Below are 22,245 nucleotides of genomic sequence, written 5' to 3'. Positions count from 1 at the left end.
CTCTGGTAGTTCCCTTGTGTGTGTTGTGTGTACTCGTCGTTACTTGCCTGCTGCTTTAGGGGAATGGTCAGCAGATGTCCGGAGTGGTCTGTAGCTCTCTCCACTTTGGCATTCCACTCTCGGGACTCATTCCTGGGCTCCTGGGACTGGTCTGGGACTCATTCCTGGCTCCTGGGACACCTCTGGGAGTCTGCTGGGCTCCCCCGGCCTTCCCCCTCAAGCCACAGCCCAGAAACTTTCTCCAGGCAGTGAGAAGGAGCAGGTCAGTGGTTCGCCTTGTGGGTTCACCTCTCACATGGGTCGTTATCCATTGCCTGTGTCCAGTGCCTTGAGGGAGCTTGTTATGGTTTTTGTGTAGCTTTTCTTTCCTTTAACTATTTAGAAGTTTACTAGCTTTCACAACCATTGAAGAGATTCACTCTAGCAATAATAAATACATACAAGTACTTAAGCTGACACGAAATTTCAACATATAAAGCACATAAGAATTTCTTACCACTGCTGTGCTGAGTATCCCTACCTATATTATAAACTGAATATAAAAATATTAACAATAAACACAATGGCATCTTTCTGATTCGATATGATACTACCTGGCAGGTTACTTGATGAACAACCACGTAATTTCAGAGAGGCCAAAAACTGTCAGAATAGCTATTTGTCTCTTTGGCTTTTTAAAGGTCAAGGTTGAATCAAAGGCAAATAGAAAATAATGAATATGAATTTAAAACTGTATTTTGGTACACAGCATAGCTGCACCACACACACACACACACGCACGCACGCACGCACATCACATACATACCACACATGCGTACCCACACACACCCACACGTATCATGTTGTCTTCTGGATTATTCAATCCAGGATTATTTACTGCCCATGCAGTAAAGCTGCACTGTACACCATTAGGTAGGTAGATAGATACAGATGGACAGACTGTCCTAGTTTCTCTTTTAGTAATTGAATTTTACTTTTTAAAATCAAAACTATACGTATGCATAGTTTCATAACTCCAGTAAAGGTAACACAACTTTATGAATAAGACTACATTTCCACAACACCACAGTGAAGCAGCTACAGCCTACAGCTGCTTTCCTCATTTTGGGGTCTACTTCAACAATTTCAGCTGGACCATGTGTCAAAGGGAATTCAGGATCTAGCCAACATGTACCACCAGGAGTCATGAGGGTATGTATGGACCTGGGTCCCGAGAGCTGGCTCAGATGCAGTTCGCATTCATGTAGGACTCCACTCTCCCATCATATTATGGTCTGAGGAGATCTAGACCGTTGGAACATTCCACAGCGTATCACGCTAACCTACTGTATCTGTAGCATCATACTAATTAGGTCGGATAAAAAACTATAAAAATCTTTGCACTCCAAAGATGGAAAATAATCACTAATAGACAGCAACCTGTTACAATAGTGAAATTTTTAGGGCTGCTGGTCTGCTTGAATGCTAAGATAGCTCCTTTGCAGTAAAGAACAAGTTTTTGCATCTCTCCCAGTCATCAGTACTCCTCTACCAAGGAAGCACACCAACCTCTCTCTGCTTCTCTGTGGGAATTCAGAACTTGGGAATGCTGCTCTGACTCAGATACTAGGTGACTTAGAAGGCTGCCAGTTTTCAGTGGGATCCACGGCACATAAAGGCTCTAAGTCAGGTACAAGCTGCAGTGTAATTAGCTTTGTTTCACGGCCTATTCAATCCAGGGGATTGTGTGGTACGAGTATCTGTGAGCCATGGGAGTTGATGGCGAGCCCCAATGGGAAAATCACAAGGTAGTGTTACGTAGACATCTGTAGCAAGGCCAGGCGATAAGCAGTAGAGAACCGTGTATCATCCAGAAATGGCTCCTCCATGCCAGTAGGCGTTGGTAGAGTCTGAGCATCTCTTGGGACGTCAGGTAACCCTGTAGCCAGTGTTGCCCATCCAAGCTGAGTTTCACCAGACCTGTCAAGTCAGTCCATCATAAGATGGAAGCATTGCATCTGGGATGGATGACAAGGCCAGAGGAAATGAACAGGTGCACAGGCAGGTGGCCCAGACTCCTGTCATATTTATAACGCCTGCATCAGTGCCCTTCCTTCCACTCACAATTTTGGCCACTTGAGAGGCTCTTCGGGCTTGCTGATGAAGGACAGAAATGCGCAGCTAAATTCACTGATAGGTTTTCTTGGAATATGGGTTCAAATAAGAAACAGACTGCTGCCACCCGTCAGCCCTCCTCGGAATTGAGGGGATTCCTCCCAAAAGGCAAAATTGGCAATGTTTCTGGTTGTCCACTTTGTATAGAAAGAGAAGTGGCCTGAAGTAAGAACTACCTTTATGACAAATGTCAGATAGGTTGATGAGTTGATCAGGGACCTGGAATGGGAAAGTTAGATCAGGCACAAGGAAGCCAGGAGAAGAGGCAGCAGAGAAGCCTCCGGGATTGGACACATGAGTAAAGGTCTTTGTATTGCAGTGCCTGCCAAAGGCCTGAATCACGCCAGAGGAACTAAACAAGTAAAAAGACTTCACCAGTCAATTTTAGCAGTTGTAGTCATGAGCTGCCCCAATAGCATAATGGGCTCATGAATAAGGTCAGTTGAGGGATATAGGTTAGCAAGATGCTAGCAGCATGGCCTCTACTCACCAAGGAGCCACCCCCTAGCATTCGGCACTGAGCCCTCGAAACAACACCCTCCCTCAAGTTAGCAAGTGGATTATACTGGGCTTCTGTCTTCTGTCGCAGAAGGGCAGTGATTCACCGTGACTAGAATCTTCCCATCTGCATGTATGAGTTTGCCTTTCCTGCCCACAGGGTGTTGGCCAGCATTGCTATCCAAGGGTTTTTACAAGTGTTTGATCCATCAGTATGTATCCTACGTAATATTGCCTCTAACCTAGGGATCTGATTTATAGCAAAGGTGTTTCAGCGGACACATGGCCATGTGATTCACCAGTCCTAGCCCATCCTAGAAAATGCTGGCCTGGTGGAGTGGTGGAAAAACTTTTTTTTTTTTTTAAGAATTTTTATTTATTTCTTTGACAAAGAGAACACAAGCAGGCAGAGTAGCAGGGAGAGGGAGAAGCAGGCTCCCTGCTGAGCAAGGATCCTAATGTGGGACTCAGTCCCAGGACCCTGGGAACATGACCTGAGCTGAAAGACAGTCACTTACCCAACTGAGCCACTCAGGTGTGCCTGGAAAAACCTTTTGAAACCAGACTAAGGCTTGGAGATAATGCCCAGTGAATGAGGTGCCATCCGCCAGGATGCAGTATACATTCTGAACACCTATTATACAGTGCCATGTCCCATATAGACAGAAAATGCACAGCTAGGAATGAAAGGGTAGAAATAGAATTCCTACTGTGGTGGGCTAAATGATGCCCCCCAAATATGTCCATGTCCTGTAAGTATGTTATCTTACATGGTAAAAGGGACTTTGCAGATGTGATTAAAAATCTCAGAATGGAAGGAGGGTATCCTGGGTTATCCAGGTTGGCCCCATAAAAATCTCAGAGGTGCTTGGAAGAGGGAGGCAGTACGAGGAGGAGGAGGTGTGATGACTGAGGCAGGACGCAGCAATGTAAGGAAGGGGCCACGAGCCAAGGAATGCAGGCAGCTTCTGGAAACTGAAAAAGGCAGGGAAATGGATTCTCCCCCAGAACACTTCAGGAGGAATGGAATTGTGGATGCCTTGATTCTAGACTTCTGACCTCCATAACTGTGAGAGAATAAGTTGAAATTGAAATCTTCACTTACTGAATCTTCCATCTCGAGGCTTTTATTCTACTCGGTTGGGTGCAGCTCTGAAATGAGAAGTGATTATCAGGAGCCTGGACTACAGGATCCCATCGAGGGGGAACGGTCCTACCCTTCCCGTCCATCAGTGGGCTGCTATATCCGTCTTCTTTGGGCTCCCTGCCTTGCCAGATGTTTTTATCTTAGTGCTACTTGTATTCTGCCTCTCAGTATCTTGGCCCTCAAATTATTCTTGACCATCACTTTACATAATTAACATATTTCAACCCATAACCTATTTACATTCTAACATAAATTACATACTATGAATGTGATGATCACCTATAACAATCCAAAATAACAAACAATATCTTAACAGTAGTCCTGAGCCATACATTCTAGAAGCATTGAGAAGTGTTGTGTGTAGTGTTAGAAGGGTTTCCGTGAGGATATTCTCCTCAAATCTGTTCACCATACTAATTACTGTTACGTACTATATATCATCCTAAGTACTTAAAATATACTGCTTTAATTGGTGTAACCAGCATGAAAAATTACTTGCAGAGGATCAGATAGGCTCTGGAATCAGAAAAATACCGGTTAGAATCCTGGCTCTGCCACTGTTATTTTCTGTATCTTTCCACAGGTTTGTTGAGATTAAACGAGATGGTGCATCTATGTATTTCATACTTTATCTGGCAATATTAACCATCTTTTTTCTTTTTCCCAGGTGAGGATACTGATGATTAGAGAGTTAAGTACTCTGTCTAGAGACAGAGCACTAGCAAGAGGCAGAAGTGGGCAAGTATACTGCCAAGCACATAGTGCTCAGTGTCTGTTACATGAGTGAATGAACCAAAGTCGTCGGTATATACTCAATATTGATTCCAAACACCACTATATTCTCTTGTTTCCGTAACTGAACAACAGAGTCCTCCTGTTCATTCGGCATTAACAAAACCAGAAGACTTGACTAGTTGCTGAATTTTGACGGACACATCTGAAATTTGCTTTAATGAAATGAGAAAAACTATAAAATAATTTCAGGCCAGAAATTACTTTTTTAAAGTAATTCCCAAGGTCTGCGAAAAAGTTAGGGAACATATTTATCCCTTTCTGGGCTATCAGTTCCTACCCTTCCTACCAGCATCCCCATCTTGCATTTGAAGTGAATACGTAACACATTGGTGGGTGGAGGGTGGGTCGTTCTAAGTACCTGTCTCCTGCTGCTTTCTCCCAGTAAGGAAGCTGCAGGTACCTGCCCTCTGGTGCAGCTAGGGGAAGATACATGGTCCAATAAGCTCAACCAATTGCTTATCACTCTTGAAACTTGCAACCTTGAAAAATAATGAAAATAACCCTCTAATAAATTCCTTTTTTGCTTAAGACAACCCAGAATCAGTTGCGGCTCTCTGGAACAAAGAACTGGCAAATGCAAAGATGAACAGAAAATTCAAATGAGTTTTTACACATCCTACTTCCACAGGCTTTTTAGAACAACTAAAAGGCATTCAGCCATTAAAGCCAAATGAACAGATTGTTATTTTTACACACAGGTAATTTATGTATATGGAGTGTGCCTGCATGAATACACACACCCCCTCCACACCGTTCTGAGTGGATTCAATATAAATACATACCTGAGTTGTGCAACTTGAAGTTCAGGTCAATGTAGAAACCAAGCAAAGATTAAATTCACTGAATTGCAGCTATTTCTATGAAAGCATATTTAACTTTTTTTTTTTTTTTCCATGTGGTGGGTGCTAAAGAGGGATTTTGCTTTTTAGGAACTTAGCTTCTGTTCAGAAGATGACTAACACAGACATTTCCTGATACAGAACTGAGAAAACCTCTTGCAAAGCCAAGCAAACATAGCTAGTTTGTAAAAAACTATTCCTCTGAGATTTTCCCCATTTTTCCTCTGTTCCCATCATAGCATCTATTAAGTGGTATCGTCGTCATCAATTTTTTTGGTAGTACCGGGTATTTTTTGGTAGTATAGGAAGGGCATCCCTTCATCTTTACTTGCAGGTGATTATTTCTCCTAACTTAACTGGACCCATAAAATGTAAGCAGGCAGGGACGCCTGGGTGGCTCAGTCAGTTAAGCGTCGGATTCTTGATTTTGGGTCTGGGTCATGGGATCTCAGGGTCGTGGGATCGAGCCCCGTGTTGGGCCTCCTTGCTGGGCATGTAGCCTGTTTAAGATTCTCTTTCTCCATCTCCCTCTGCCCCTCTCTTTCTCTCCCGCTTAAAAACAAAACAAAAAACACCACGTAAGTGGGCAACTGGAGAAGCTCAGACATGATGAAACTGAACTTAAAACATAGACTTAAGAGATGCCAAATGTAAAGCAGAAGAGTGGATCCCTGGTGTAGGTAAAATCTTCTGAAAGCTTATGTTTTATTTTTAAAATTTCTAAGCTTTCTAAAAACCTTAGTAATATACACTTAGTTTTAAGACAGTATTTTAAAGTACTTTGCCAGGATCTTACTAAAGCGTCATTTTATAGATAGGGAAAGTCAGATCGAGAATTTGAAGTCATGTAAGATAAGAATGACCATACCACCACTCCTGAGAGCTCTGGGCCCAAATGGGATTTAGTTTGAATTAGAAATTCTTACACTAATGGTTGGTTAATCATTTGCCTTCGGTTTGGGTTGTGGTCCCAGGGTCCTGAAATCGAGCCCCACCTCAAGGTCTCTGCCCGGCAGGGAGTCTTCTCCCTCTCCCTCTGCCCCAAACCATCCCACACCGGCTCATACTTTCTCTCTCTCAAATAAATAAAAATCTTAAAAAAAAAATTCTATACTAATAAAATTTGTGCATCAAATTAAGATGACAAACCATTAAAACAATAAGGGCTGAGCCATTGTTACAAGATTTGTATTGACTCTTTACTACATTTAACTTTTTGAATAAAAATTGGAGGAAAACCCATGAATTATTTTATCCTTCATTTTGCATTACCATAATATAATGGTACTCGCCTGCCTTCTCTACCACACTCCTGTTTTAACATTAATCCTTGTAGACTCTTTTCTCTGTAACAGCTTCTTTTTGTTTTAAATTGCAATCAAGGCAGAATAACAGGTGAGTTGAGAAGCTAATTTACGTCTCTGAGGTTTTCTATATAACCCTTAATAGTCCTCCCATCTTACGAAGTTTGCTTTCCTTTGGGAATTTAGTCAGAACCACAAGTTTATTCCCCAGATGTGCAATTTGGGAAAATTAACCTGGCAGAGGCAAACAGACTAGATAAGAAAAGTGATCATAATAATCATAATGAGGATATTGTAGTTAATCAGGCAAGCTACAGTAGGATCTTGGGTTAGGATAGTGGCAGTGACATTAGAAAGGAGACAAGTACAAGAGACTGTGAGGAAAGAATGGATACAATGTGGTAGCAAATTGGCTGTGGCTGAGAAGAGGAAGGAATCAAAGATGCCTGAAGTTCTAAGCTTCAGACAGTCCTGCCTTCTAATCCCGAGTTTGACTCTTACTAGCCAGTAACTACTTCAACAGTTTACTACTTAAACACATGCTTGGTGATTTTGATAACCCATCTAAGCCCCAGTTTCCTCCTCTCTAAAACAGAGAGAATAATACCTACCCAAAGAAGGCTGATAGCAAAGACTGAAGTAAAATGTATGGTGCCTAGTACAAAATAAGCACTAGGTAGATGCCAGTCATTATTAGTGGGGAATAACAACAAAAGGTTAAAAACGGGAGACTGGAGTAAGGAGTCTGGGTGTTAGTCAGTCATCCTACCACACATACCACCCAGAGAAAGGGGTGTTGAAGTTTTATAATCGGCCCCTCTGGAGGGTTTTTAATTAATAGAGGATAATCACTCCTATAGATAAATCCCTGATACGAATGGATAGCAGAACGCAGTTTGGGCTAGGAGGCCAAATGAGTGAGGTTTTCTTCCTGTTTTATCTCTCTCAAGATGGCTGGGTTAGTAAAGTAAAGCAAAAAAAAAAAAAAAATCTTGTAGAGATTTGTAAAGAAGTGACAAAAGAAAAAGGGGTTTAGGCTTTCAGGGGTGGCAAACTTGTGATAAGGTAAACATATGGGGGAAACTAATGGAAAATAAGGCTTCCTTTACTAAGGTTTGTGGGTAATTGAGAGTCTAAGACTTGCCTTCTTGGTAAGGAAGAGGGAGACACCTTTACAAATGGAAGTTTATACGCTGCTCTTTAGACAAATGGTGGCAGTGAGGAGGGCAGGCAGGGATCTTAAAAAATTATTTAAGCTTCTACTGCTGTTTCTCAACTATCTTCTGCTCAAAATAATCCTTATGTCAAAGTGGCATATTTGGGGGTGGCATATTCTGATACCCTACAAAAATTTGATTATGGCTTCTTCCCGGAGGAGGAAAGAAGGGACTTCCTGGATGCGCTTACCTCAAAGACTAGAAACAAAGAGGCCTGGGTTCTTGCCCTTAAGTCACAGTGGCCCTTCACATTGGCAAAATGCGGCCGATGAGTGCCCTCGGTTCTGTCCAATCGGGTAGAAGGTAGGAAAGGTGATGTGCAAACAGATGAGAGGGATGCTTTTCTTGGCAGCGGCCACCACATCTAGCCCAGTGCCACGTAGCGCGGCCGCTGCAGAAAGCGCGCTCAGCAAAGCTCCAGCGGAGCCCCAGGCGGCCTCGCAGATATTTCCCCTGGAATGTCCGCCATCCCCCAGACCCCGCCTCCGGGTGGAGTGGAGTAGGTCTGGCGGGCGGCGCCCTTTGCTCTCCTCCTCCCAAGAAGCTCTGAACCACGTTTATGGGCTGTTTAAAGGACTATAATAAAACAGCTAATCATTCCGCCCACGAAAGCAGGAGTCCCGCGCTCAGCCGACGCTGACACCGCCTCCGGCGAGGAAGCCACTCAGTCAAGGGGGCGTGGCTACCGGAGAGCGCCTGCGCCTAGGGTGGCGCCAAAGCCGCGAAGGTGGGCGGAAACCATAGCAACACTGCCAGACGATTGCTACACCGTGCGTGATGACGTCGTAGGGAGCGCCCCAAGCGCCGGATTATGATGCAATCGGCGGCGCGGGCTCCGCGGTCTCGCGTGACCGCGGGCGCAGCCTCCGGGCCTCCAAACAGCAGCAACGGCAGAGGCAGGCGGGCGAGGTCAAGATGGTGGCTCCGCGGGCGGGGGAGGTGTTGGAGGGAGGAGGAGCCAGACCTTAGCCGACCGGAAACACCGACACCCAGAGGCCTCCCGGGAGCCGCCGCCGCTGCCTCAGCTGCCGCCGCCTCCGCCGCCTGCTCCAGCTCGAGAGACGCGAGCGGGCGGCGGGGCGGGCCGTAAGGGAGCAGAGGAGGGAGGACGGGGGCGGAGTCGCCCGCCTTAGCCCCCGCCCCTGGCCGCGGTCCCGGGCCCTGCCCCGCGCGGCCCTGCCCTGCTCGCCCAGCCCCGGTGTGGCAGCGGCTCATGGCGGCGGTGGGGCCCCCGCAGCAGCAGGTGCGGATGGCCCATCAGCAGGTCTGGGCGGCGCTCGAGGTGGCGCTCCGGGTGCCCTGCCTCTACATCATCGACGCCATCTTCAACTCCTACTACGATTCCAGCCAAAGCCGGTTCTGCATCGGGCTCCAGATCTTCCTCCGGCTCCTTGGTAAGGGGAAAGGGGTACCTTGCGTCCCGGGACGGCTTTGAGGGCCGAAACGTGCTGCAGGGAGCGGGCACCGCGCGCAGGCTGTGGGTAGTGTGTGTATGTGTGTTTGAGAACCGGTTTCTTCGCCAATAGGGGAGTCTCTGCAGGTTGGGAGGAGGGAAGAGATGACACTTGTCTCAGAGTTGACAGCGGAGCAGTCCTCCTAAAGAGTCAGCCTTCTGTTCATTTTTGCACCCGAGGTTGGGGAGAAAGCATGGATGTGTGAGCATGCGGTGCTGTTTCTCTTGGGGAATGAGTGCTGGCTTGCCGCGTCTTATGCGACAGCCTTAGAAAAACAGCAACTGTTTACCCCGATCTCGCCGTGTGACCTTGGACGTAAAGTGCCAAAGCCTGGGCCTCAGTTTACCCCTTTCCAAAATGCAGAGTACTCGTATGTTGTCAGTTCCCTACCCACGAGGTCCACATGATGGTGAAGTGTCTGCAGTAAATGACATCCAAAAGAGACAGGGTTTTGAATGTCAGACCTTGAAACCATTACTAAAAATGCTCATGAAGAAGGCGATACTTGGAACGAGTCCTAAAATTTTCCATGAATAGAGAGGTATTGAAAATGGCTATAGAAACGTGGCTAGAAAGTGATGAGACTTTTCCTAAAGAGTCTTCTGAAAATCAGCGTCTTTGTTATATATGAATGGAGTGTTAAAAATATCTTATGTTTCGCTCCCAGTCTTCACTTGCATTACCAGAGTGAGAAGCATTTATGCATAAAAGACTTTTTTAAAGTAATTGAAACTTGGCAAATTTTGTTAATGAGGTAATTCTTGTGATTAGTTTTTCGTAGGCTTGTGATTTTGAAGTGTTGCTGAGGAAGGGTAGATGATGAGATCCTTACCAAGCCTTTCTGAATTAGGAGCCATCTGTTGCTTCCTTAACCCCCCCCCCCCAAAAAAAGTTGAGTTTTGTTATTAGCAATAAATAACATTTTACATTTGTTTGGTACTTCACTTTTGTAAAGCATTTTCACTAACATAAACTTTAAATTAGTGTCCTTAGAGGTGGATTGTGTTATTCTCATTTTTTAAATGAGGAAACTGAGGGGCATAGAGGTTTAGTGTGTTTTGCTTTTGATATAGAGCAATTAAATGGTTGTCAGAGCCTAGGCTTAAAAATCTTCTGACATCAAGGGTGATTCATTTTCCTCCATACAGCTGCTGTCCAGATACAGCATGAGATAGTAGTGATCGTATGCTAGGTAGGTCTTTAACAGATGTTGTGCGAAAGTGATGTTCTTTCGCGCAAGACTTCTCAGTTACCCACCAGCCACTTAATCCCAGTCATTCCTTCTTATCACTGCAAAAGTGTGATGCCCTCATTATTTGAGGGAGCTGTGTGATTTCACAGCCTATGCAAATATGGAGTCATTATGTTCTACATCTGAAACTATTATGTTATGTGTCAGTTATACCTCAGCTTAAAAAGAAAGCATTCACTAGTTTTCATCTTTCATACTTAACGCATTTTGCTTAGTTCTGGTAGTCATGGGGAAAAGTGATTTTAGTTAAATAACGTTAAAGTAAAATTAATAAGGGGGACCTGTTGGGAAGGCATTTTATTTCTGCCAGTTAGAAACCACTATCATGACCATAAATTAACAGGCAGTTCCTTATCTCAGTATAGTTACTTAGGGGTTCCAGCTGAGCTTGACGGACTGCCAGCCCTCTTTCCCCGTCATACCTGCCCACATTTCTTGATATATGCATGCAGGCAAAATCTGTGCCAATTCTTGGTATGGAGAGAAATGGAGAAAAATTATCATTCCTATTCCTCAACTCCACAGGATGGGAGAGAGCTTGCTAGAGAGACAACAGAAGCTAACAGACTTCTAGGGAACTGCCAATTTTGGGATAGCCGAAGTGCTGCTTTAGAAAGTAACCGAATATAACATAGAGGGGATGGAGGGGATGACTTTCCTCGCTTCTCTTTTAAGAGGAGGTCATGATGTAGCCAACAAAAAAGAAAAAAGAAAAGAAACAGCTGTATTTGAGAGGATTCATGGATTTATTGGCAAATAGTTGTAGCCACTGCCTTGAATGTTCTTTTGGCCTGTGACTGCCTATCCTCTTGACAGTCCCTTTGTGACCAGGTGCTTTAATGCAGTGCTCTCAGTTGAGCTTTAGGTTAAGGAGCTTTAAGGAAAAGGGAGTATTTTCCTTAATTAAATCATTTGTAGTTTAAGAACACTTAACAGTAATTTTGGTTTTTTTTTTTTTTTTTTGTAGTAAATCATGGAAGTTTGTATTCAACAATTACAGTAGAATGTGACCTCAAGCAAGTTATTTGACCGCTCTGTACCTCTCTTTTCTTACCTTTACATTTTTAAAGATGGGCAATAATGGTCTGTCATAAGGTGTTAAGGATAATAACTGAGTTAGGATGTAAGCTCTTAGAATAGTACCTGGGACCCAGTAAGGCTACTAAGTGTTAGCTCTTAATAAGCTTGATAACTTTAGAAAAATATTTCTATACTTCTATTAAAACCGCACTGGTACAGATATTTTGGTCTTCTGAAGGCTTCAGTGTAATTTTGGTGCTTTGTTCCCAGAATTTTTATTCACACTTCGTTAGAAATACAAAATATTTTCCAAATCTATTACCTGGACTGCCCCTTACATTATACCAGTGTAGTTTGCTAATTATTCACATTTGTGAGAATGATAAAAAAAATTTTTTTTTTTTTTAAGATTTAGTTACTTATTTTAGAGAGAGTGCACAAGTGGGAGAGGGAGAGATCCCAGGTAGACTCCCCACTGAGTGTGGAGCCTGACACGGGGCTTGATTTCACGACCTTGAGATCGTGACCTGAGCTGAAACCAAGAGTCAGACACTTTAACAGACTACACCACTCAGGGGCCCCGAGAATGATAAAATTCTTAAAAACTGGTTTTGATGCTAAAAACTCACCCTGAATAAAAACAAATGTCTTCAATATTTGAGGTCCATTCAGTGAGGCAGCTCTTGTTGTTATTGAAAGTGATGGGTCTGTGTGTAAAAGATACCAAAGGATAGTTGAAATTAATTGTTCTATACCTGTTTGTTGTTGTTGTTGTTTTAAATAGTTGTAGATCTCAGTATTACTATATATAAATCTCAAAACTTGTCAGTCTCATCTTTTTCTTTAAAATGAAATTGTAAAAATGGAAATCTATTTTCTAAGTAAAAAGCATTACCAATTTTATATCTCATCTCTAAAGAATTTACTCCCCTGTCCCTACAAAAAAGTACTACCACTGCGCTTTTGGTATCAAACTAATATAAGAATTTCAACAGATCAGAATATAAAGCATCTCATTTTTGAGATCCAAATAAAATCAAATCACAATAGAGTATTTAAGAATATTAAGCTATTCTTAGGAGGTGTTAAATGCTAAATGAAATGCAACCCAGTGCAGCATACTGCTGAATTAACAAATCTAAATCCAAGGCAGAAAATACAAGCACGGGAGTTTGTTTTAATAGTATTACTCAGGTAATGATAATTCATTGAAGTGGAAAGGCCTTTCTAAACATACAAGAAAACCCCAAAATTGGAAGGGAAAATTTGATAAATTCTAATAAATAAAAATGAAAAACTTTTTTTATCACAAACTTTTTTTTTTTAACTTAAAAATGACAAACTGAGGATACTGTTCGCATTGTATGGGATTGAATAAAAGTTTTACTGTCGTTAAGAAAAATTTATACTCCCAGAGAAAAATGGGCCCAGGATAAGCAGTTCCCAATAAATGAAATGCAGATGGTCAATAAGCAAAAGAAAAATAACTCGGCCTCAGTGAGAACAAATTTCAGTTATCAGATTGGTGAAGAGTTCAACATTCAAATAAAAACTAGTTTGTCAAAGTTGTAAGGAAATGAGTAAAGTTATACAATTTTGGTGTACAGTCACTCCTGTGTGAAGGCATTTGGCCCTAGCTACTGAAATTCATCATACAGCTTTCGACTCAGTTCTCCTTCTAAGAATTTGATCTAGAGACATAGCCGTACTTGTTCAAAGATTATGGGAAAGGACTTTCATTGCAGCATTGTTGGTAATAACAAAACTTAATATTGATTAAAAGGGAGCGCCTGGGTGGCTCAGTGGGTTAAGCCTCTGCCTTCAGCTCAGGTCATGATCTCAGGGTCCTGGGATCGAGGCCCACGTTGGGCTTTCTGCTCAGCAGGGAGCCTGTCCCCCCCACCCTTCTCTCTGCCTGCCTCTCTGCCTATTGGTGATCTCTCTGTCATAAATAAATAAAAACTTAAAAATATATATATTGATTAGGGGCGCCTGGGTGGCTCAGTGGGTTAAAGCCTCTGCCTTCAGCTCGGGTCATGATCCCAGGGTCCTGGGATCGAGCCCCGCATCGGGCTCTCTGCTCGGCAGGGAGCCTGCTTCCCCCTCTCTCTCTCTGCCTGCCTCTCTGCCTACTTGTGATCTCTGCCTCTCAAATAAATAAATAAAATCTTTAAAAAAAAAAAAAATATATATATTGATTAAAAGGGAACCTGTTCTTTGTATTACATTTAGACATACAATAATAAAGTCTTTTAAAAGAATGAGAGTTATTTTGGGTGCTGTAGAAAGAACCCAGAAAGCCTTTGAAGTGAGAAAACATTGAAGCAGTAGTAATTTTGACACGATAGGGATAGATTAGGAATTCTCAACAATATGATTGACATTTTGGACTGGGTAATTCTTGGGGACGCGGGGGGTGCTGTTCTCTGAACTGTAGGATTTTTAGCAGTGTCCTTGTCTTTACCCATTGCAGATCCGTCAGCACCCTTCTTCCCCCTTTTGTGATTGCTAAAAATGTCACTAGATACTTAGATATTGCCAAATGCTTGGTGTGGGGGTGGGGAGGTGGTGTTGGTGCAAAATCTGATCTTTGTTAAGAATCACTGAGACAGACAAATAGACCAATAGCACAGAATGGAAAGCCCAGAAGTAGTGCACCCATGTACACAGAGAAACTTGATGGGTGTCAGAGGTAGAACTGAAGTATATAATTTGAGGTAAATGTAGACTATTCAGGTAATGGTCATTTAGTTTTATGGAAAATATTATACTGGATGCTTAACCACCAACATATGAACAGTTCTAAGTGGCTTAATATCTGAATGTGAAAAGCATAACTTTAAAGTTTTTGGAAGAAAATATAGGAGAATATAGAGGGTATTTTTTTAACCTTAGAGTAAGGGAGAAACTCTTTAAAAATATATGAAAGTTGGGGTGCCTGGATGGCTCAGTCTGTTAAGCATCTGCCTTTGGCTCAGATCATGATCCCTGAGTCCAGGGATGGAGTCCTGCATCAGGCTTCTTGCTCAGCGGGGAGCCTGCTTCTCCCTCTGCCTGCCCTTCACCCTGCTTATGCGCTCTTGCTCTCTGACAGGTAAACTTAAAAAAATCTATGAAAGTCAGGGCACCTGGGTAGCTCAGTCAGGTAAGCCTCTGACTCTTGATTTTGGCTCAGGTCATGATCTCAGGGATTGTGCCCTGCATGGGGCTCAGTGCTGGGTGTGGAACATGCTTCAGTCTCCCTCTCCCCTTCCCACTGCCCCTCCGCCCCTCTAAAACACACACACACATACACACACACACACACACACACACATTTGAAAGTAAATTTATAACTAAAGATTGATAAATCCAACAATATTAAAATTAAAACCTAAAAAATAAAAAACATGAAAAGACCAGCCACATACAGAAAATTTGTAGTCAGAATATTTTTAAGTGTCTACAATTCGAGAAGGAAAAACAACTCCATAGATAAATGGACAAAAGATAAATTGGCAATTCAGAGGAAGAAACATGAATGGTCAATAAATTAGAAGGTGCTCTCTTTGATAAGTAATCAGAAATGCATTTGTTTTTTGTTTTTTCTAATTTTTTATTTTTTTATTAACATATAATGTATTATTAGCCCCAGGAAGGCATTTGTTTTTTAAAGGTAAAGAAAACTCCACTTTTACAATGCGATCCCCTTTGGTAAAAAGCAAAAAATAATGTGTTTATGAATATATATTTATACAAAACTGTGTTTATTTTTCCTCTAATACCTATAAGGTTTACTTTAAAAAATTATATTGAGATTTCTTTTTAATAAAAACATGTTAAAAATCTTAGAAGTAAAAACTCAAGATTTCTTATTGATAAAACAATTAGAATACTCTTTTTAACCCAAAATGAGAGCTTGATAGAAAAATTTTCTTTATGCTCTGGTATATTTATCAAGTATACCTGTAGATTAACATTTCAAGATATTTACTTTGTCTACAGTTCATTGCTGAGGGCTCCCTTTGGATTAAGGTAATCATAATATTTCTGTGCTGTTCCGTCTTTACTCTGTTGGGCATTTAAATGTTTTTCTGCAGTTTTCTTTAGATCATGTTTAAAAGGTATTTAAAGATATCTGGGGAGTTACAAATATTATGTCTTATTTCCTTTTAATTTTTAGTCCTAAGCTTCCAGACAAGGTTAAAGAAAGTACGAATGTATTTTACACATAAAGGGGTTAAATGCTTTGTTGTACACTGTGCCAGGGTAGTGTTTGTTTTGTTTGCTTATTTTTGGTAGTCAAATTGCAAAGGTCCTGAACTCTCCCATGAATTGAGTTCTGTGTATCTTCAAAGCTCCTGAATTGATTTTGATCCTTGCCTGATCCTACCCTGAAGACTTCAGTGAAACTCTGATCACGAGATGTGGAGAACTGGATCCCGGAAATGTGCTTTCAGTTACTTCTATTTTCCAGTGTCCCATGGTGATTTTTCTTCATAAAGTAGCATTTATATATAGTTTTGATTGCTTCTTCAGACCACTCTTAAATCCTAATGAGAAACTCTACCACTGGGCTTGATTTTCTTAGGCCTCTAGGATAAATACCAAGAGTTTTGTATCTGAAGTTGTGAAAATGCAACATACTGGGGCACCTGTGTGGCTCAGTGGGTTAAAGCCTCTGCCTTCGGCTCAGGTCATGATCCCAGGGTCCTGGGATCAAGCCCCGCATCGGGCTCTCTGCTTGGCAGGGAGCCTGCTTCTCCTTCTCTCTCTCTGCCTGCCTCTCTGTCTACTTGTGATCTCTGTCTGTCAAATAAATAAATAAAATCTTTAAAAAAAAAAAAAAAAAGAAAGAAAATGCAACATACTGATGCTCTTGACAATGCTCCCTAAAGGCCATAAGGGGGAATGTTACTGGAGAGACTTGTTACTTGGTAAGTTGGCCACACAGAGGAACATGAGTGTAAAAGAAAAATGTAAGAACCTTACATACATGCAACTTTTGGGTAGGAATTAAAATAATTTTATACTATTCTTGAAATGTTTCATCATTATTATGTCTTGGGGTATAATTTTAACCAAGAGAAGAGTGGTATCTTCTTTTTTTTTAATTCTTTTTTTTTTATTATTATTTTTATTCTTTTATTTATCTCAGAGAGAGCACAAGCAGGGGGAGGCACAGAAGCAGACTCCTTGCTGACCTGGGAGCCCTACATGGGGCTCTGTTCCAGGACCTGGAGACCATGACCTGAGCTGAAGGCAGACACTTAACCATCTGAGCCACCCATGCGCCCCAAAAAGAGCGATATCTTATTGTTACTTGCTAGGATAGATCAGACTATAGTCTCACTACATTGTCCTTCATCCCCTCCCCTTTTTTCCCTTTGATATATTTGCATGAAGCAAAAAAAAATTTATAAAAATACTTCTAAAAATCAAATCATTCAATAGCTCAAGGAAAAAATCTATTAGAATAAAAAGGACTGGTTTATAAATTATAGCAGAGTTCATATTCCCAGGTAAAGATTAATTTACCCCTTTGTGAACAGTTGAGAAAAATACTTTACAGTCCCTGTTTGATTTTCTTCTTATAAGTAGCATAAAATAGAACTGCAGTTATCTGGGTTTTGTTTTGTTTTAGGAGATTGTTTTGTTTCAGGAAAAATACTTGTTTTTCTATGTAGAGAAAGCAAGATTACGCATAGTGGCTGAGTTAATCCCGTTTCCTATTACCTTATGTGAAAACGGTTTCTGAACTTCCGAAGACCGTTATTTTCTATTGAAAGGCCCATTCCAAGCTGCCAGCTCCTTGGGAGATTGTTCATGGCCCATTTGCTCCAGGAGTCAGGTGGTTCTTATGCAGAGACACACGCGTCTTTCCGGTGATTGTGTCCTTTTGTTCTTCTTTTCACAAATGACCTGACAGGTTGGCACAGGATGAATTTTAAGTTCAGGGGCAAAGCCATCAGTTGGAAGAACTAACCCTTGTTTTTATATGCAATAGATTGTAAAATGCCTCCACCGTAATATGCAGTGTCTTTTCTTGATTACGTGCTGAAGTAAGGTGGAGAGGTGATGTTTCATTTGGGCTTTGACACTTTGCTGTACTCCAAGCTCTGGTTTCTCAGCTTTGTCTTGGGTTTTCATAGGTTTCATTTTCAATGTGGGCTGTATTTTGTGCTTGCCTTTAAAAATACAGTCCAGGATTCTACATTAACATTTCTCCGTTATTTCAATAAACAATGAAGTAATTTTTCTGCAGAATATTTGGGATTCATAATGTGCAAGGTAGGATCCTTGCTTGCTGTCACATGGGTACATGATATAACAGGGTAGATGATCTCCTCAGATAACTACAAACTACAGTGTATGAGTATTGGGCATTTCACTGAGTTCTGTTGGTAATTTCAAAGATCAGTAACTATCAGAGAAAACTGGTCTATTGCGTGGGTAGGATTTGAACAGTCCGGGACTTGGGAAGCTCACCATACCAAGCGAAGAGAGGAATGTAAACATAGCTGCGGTTATGGCAGAGAAAGGCGTGGGGGTGTGTTGGAGAAAGTCTGGAGTGGTGGTGTGTGTGTTGGGAGGAATACCACATAGGAGCCTTGAGTGTTTGGACAAGGAATGTAGATTTTTGTTGCTAGTAATTTCAGGGGCTACTGCTTTTGAGCAAAGAAATGAGGAAAAGCAGTTTGTATATAGCTGGGATTGTGGATGGAGCTGGACAGGAGTTTTTAGAGTCCAGCTAACTGGTTGGTGTCACCGAGAAGAGGGAGGTAACAGGTGTTAGTAGAATTGGCAAATAACTGTCAAAGTTTTAGGGTGCGGGGCTAGAGGTACCGTTAAGAGAATTATGGTACCTTTACCTGCAATTGGAAATCTCAAGAGTTATTTGAAGTCAGGTTTTAGAAATCTTGCGTGTTGCGGTTATAACGCAGAAGTGGAACCAGGTGAATATTTGGATATCCTTTCCATACTGAAGCCTTGGGCGATAGTGTTCACTGTGATCGCACAAACTTTGAGCACAAAGAAAGATGCTGCTGAATGCACATCACATTGTATTCGGTAACTTACGGAGAGGGGGTACTTACTCCATTTTTTAAAACATGTTTTTGGTTTTCTGAATGTGACTTTTTGTAATTTGAAGAACAGTAAAAAGGGTTGACTGTTTGTAATGAGATACAGTGATGTACAGGAAAAAGAACTTGGATGATGTTTCTGAAATCTGTAGGAAAGTATATAGAGGGGGAAAAAAATCCCTGAATTTGGACCCATGGAAAAATGCACACATTTTAAGGAGCAGGAAATATAAACGCCAGCAGGAGTTCACTATTTGAGAAAAAGGCGGCCTAAGGTTTAAGTATAAAAGTTAAACTTGATTTCCTAAAGAACATTTTTAAGAAAAAGAAGTCTAAGATTTATTAGGAACAAATATTTGCATTTTGCTTATTTTTGATTTTTTTAAAGTAATGGAGTTGGTTTAAATATTCTTAGTACTTAATGAAATTATAAAGGACATGTTCTTCCAAGATTTAAAAATGTGTTTAAATGTAGATATCACTTATCTTGAAGATAATGTAGTAATTTGGTTTCTGGATATATAGTACTATTTGAATTTGGAACTTAAAAGATAAGGAATAAGATTTTAAAAAATAGTATGATCTGTTCTTTTGAACTCTGACTTTATATTTCTTGGCCTTTAAGCCTAAATTGCCTTGAGACTTAATGTTCATAACTTTGAAAATATTGTATTTCCTAATTAAGGGAAGGGGTAACTGTTAGTACAAAAACATTCTTAAAAATGTTGCATTCAAGGGGCACCTGGGTGGCTCAGTCAGTTAAGGGTCTGCCTTTGGCTCAGGTCATGATCGTGGGGTCCTGGGATTGAGCCACGCATGAGGCTTCCTGCCCAACGGGGAGTCCACTTCTCTTTCTCCCTCCGCCCCTTCCCCCGCTTGTGCTTGCACGCGTGCTCTCACAAGTAAATAAAATCTTTAAAAAACGTTGCACTCAAATGATCTTTCTTTCCTTTTTTTTTAGGTATATTTGTATCCAGTATTGTTCTGATCTTGTCACAACGATCACTTTTCAAGTTTTACATGTACAGTTCAGCCTTTCTCTTAGCTGCAACTTCAGTGTTGGTAAATTATTATGCTTCTTTGCACATTGACTTCTATGGTGCCTACAACACATCAGCTTTCGGAATTGAGCTGCTTCCTCGAAAAGGGCCCTCGCTGTGGATGGCACTCATCGTTCTACAGCTGACCTTAGGGATTGGATACATCACACTACTACAGATTCATTCCATCTACTCACAATTAATTATTTTGGATCTCTTGGTTCCTGTAATAGGCTTAATCACAGAACTGCCATTACACATCCGAGAGACTTTAGTTTTTACTTCTTCTTTGATTCTCACATTAAACACAGTGCTCGTCTTGGCAGTGAAACTTAAGTGGTTTTATTATTCTACACGGTATGTTTATCTTTTAGTGAGGCACATGTATCGAATTTACGGATTACAGTTATTAATGGAGGACACGTGGAAGAGGATTCGTTTCCCAGATATCCTGAGAGTCTTTTGGCTAACAAGAATTACAGCTCAGGCTACAGTGTTGATGTACATTTTAAGGATGGCAAATGAAACGGATTCCTTCTTTATTTCTTGGGATGATTTCTGGGACCTCATTTGCAATCTTATAATTAGTGGATGTGATTCTACACTAACTGTACTGGGCATGAGTGCTGTAATTTCCTCAATAGCCCATTACTTGGGCCTTGGAATATTGGCCTTTATCGGATCAACTGAAGAAGATGACAGGCGGCTTGGCTTCGTAGCACCCGTTCTATTTTTTATTTTGGCTCTTCAGACTGGTTTAAGTGGGCTGAGACCAGAAGAGAGACTTATTCGCTTAAGTAGAAACATGTGCCTTTTATTAACTGCAGTCCTGCATTTCATCCACGGAATGACAGACCCTGTATTAATGTCTCTCAGTGCCTCTCATGTGTCATCTTTCCGTAGACATTTCCCTGTGCTCTTTGTCTCTGCTTGCCTGTTTATTCTTCCTGTTTTACTCAGTTACGTTCTTTGGCATCACTATGCACTAAATACATGGTTGTTTGCAGTTACGGCCTTTTGCGTGGAACTCTGCTTAAAAGTAATCGTTTCTCTCACTGTGTATACATTATTCATGATTGATGGCTACTATAATGTCCTTTGGGAAAAGCTTGATGATTATGTCTACTATGTTCGTTCAACAGGCAATATTATTGAATTTATATTTGGAGTAGTAATGTTTGGAAATGGGGCTTACACTATGATGTTTGAGTCAGGAAGTAAAATTCGGGCTTGTATGATGTGTCTACATGCATATTTTAACATCTACTTACAAGCAAAAAATGGCTGGAAGACATTCATGAATCGTAGGACTGCTGTTAAGAAAATTAATTCACTTCCTGAAATAAAAGGGAGCCGCTTACAAGAGATAGACGATGTGTGTGCGATCTGCTATCATGAGTTCACAACATCTGCTCGCATCACACCGTGTAATCATTATTTCCATGCACTTTGCCTTCGGAAATGGCTGTACATCCAAGATACCTGCCCAATGTGCCATCAGAAAGTGTACATCGAAGATGATATTAAGGATAATTCAAATATCTCTAACAACAACGGATTTATTGCACCCAACGAAAATCCAGAGGAAGCCGTAAGAGAAGCTGCTGCTGAATCTGACAGGGAATTGAACGAAGAGGACAGTACAGACTGTGATGATGATGCTCAAAGAGAAAGAAATGGAGTGATTCAGCACACGGGCCCAGCAGCTGAAGAACTTAATGATGATACTGATTAAAATAGCATTTACTAATCATTGAGGTTATTTGTTTAAAATTCAGTTCATCCAAAATGGAGTAATACGCTTCACTTCAGTGTGTAACCAAGCACAAAAACAGTATCCATGTTCAATCTGTGAATGGTTTTCCGTTTACTGTGATGTGCTACTGTAAATATACCTCTTTAATTACTTCTGGTCTCTTTGGTGACCTATTTAAATTTGTGTACATTATTGTACATAGAATAAAATGTTTTCACGTTTTTATGACAAAATTTGAACAAATAGCTTTTTAATAGATGTAATGATAATACAGTGCGTCAGCTGTGCCAAAGATTCCTCAATGAAAGCATATAAAAGTATCTAACTCTGGACCGTAGTTTTTCTTTAAAATGGGTGGGAAAATGAAAATGCAGGTTAGAGGAAACCACATTAAGCCAAGGAAATAATTTGGACCAGAGGATAAAAGCTGTATGTAAAGTATTTTAAAACGAAGGGGCAAACAGGCGGCCAGAAGAGAGACTTTTTTGAAATTTGAATGTAGTGGCTGAGCTGGGTTCAAAAGTCATGATTCAGAGACTGTGTAAGAATTGAGAAACAGGCTTTTATCAACTAAACTTTGGTATAAAAACCAGAATGTGCTAACTGTTTAATTTTGATGTAAATAAAACCAGTATATTTGTTGGCCATTCTGTTTATAGCGTTGACATAAAATTGTCCTTTCAGACTTTTGAAGAGATTATAAAA

At 41.1% G+C, this 22,245-nt stretch overlaps 1 protein-coding gene across 1 annotated transcript; it reads left to right on the top strand.

Moving 5' to 3' along the window:
- Positions 1–9,071: 9,071 nt before the first annotated feature.
- RNF139 (ring finger protein 139) lies at positions 9,072–22,184 on the top strand. The gene is made up of 2 exons (XM_080802622.1): positions 9,072–9,348; positions 19,706–22,184. Exons 1-2 carry the CDS (start codon positions 9,168–9,170, stop codon positions 21,517–21,519), a joined length of 1,995 nt encoding a protein of 664 aa, XP_080658748.1. The 5' UTR covers positions 9,072–9,167; the 3' UTR covers positions 21,520–22,184.
- The last annotated feature ends 61 nt before the right edge of the window (positions 22,185–22,245 follow it).

This window comes from Martes martes, assembly GCF_963455335.1.
Source record: "Martes martes genome assembly, chromosome: 4".
NCBI classification, from domain to species: domain Eukaryota; kingdom Metazoa; phylum Chordata; class Mammalia; order Carnivora; family Mustelidae; genus Martes; species Martes martes.
This window is presented reverse-complemented; position numbering and strand designations above follow the sequence as displayed.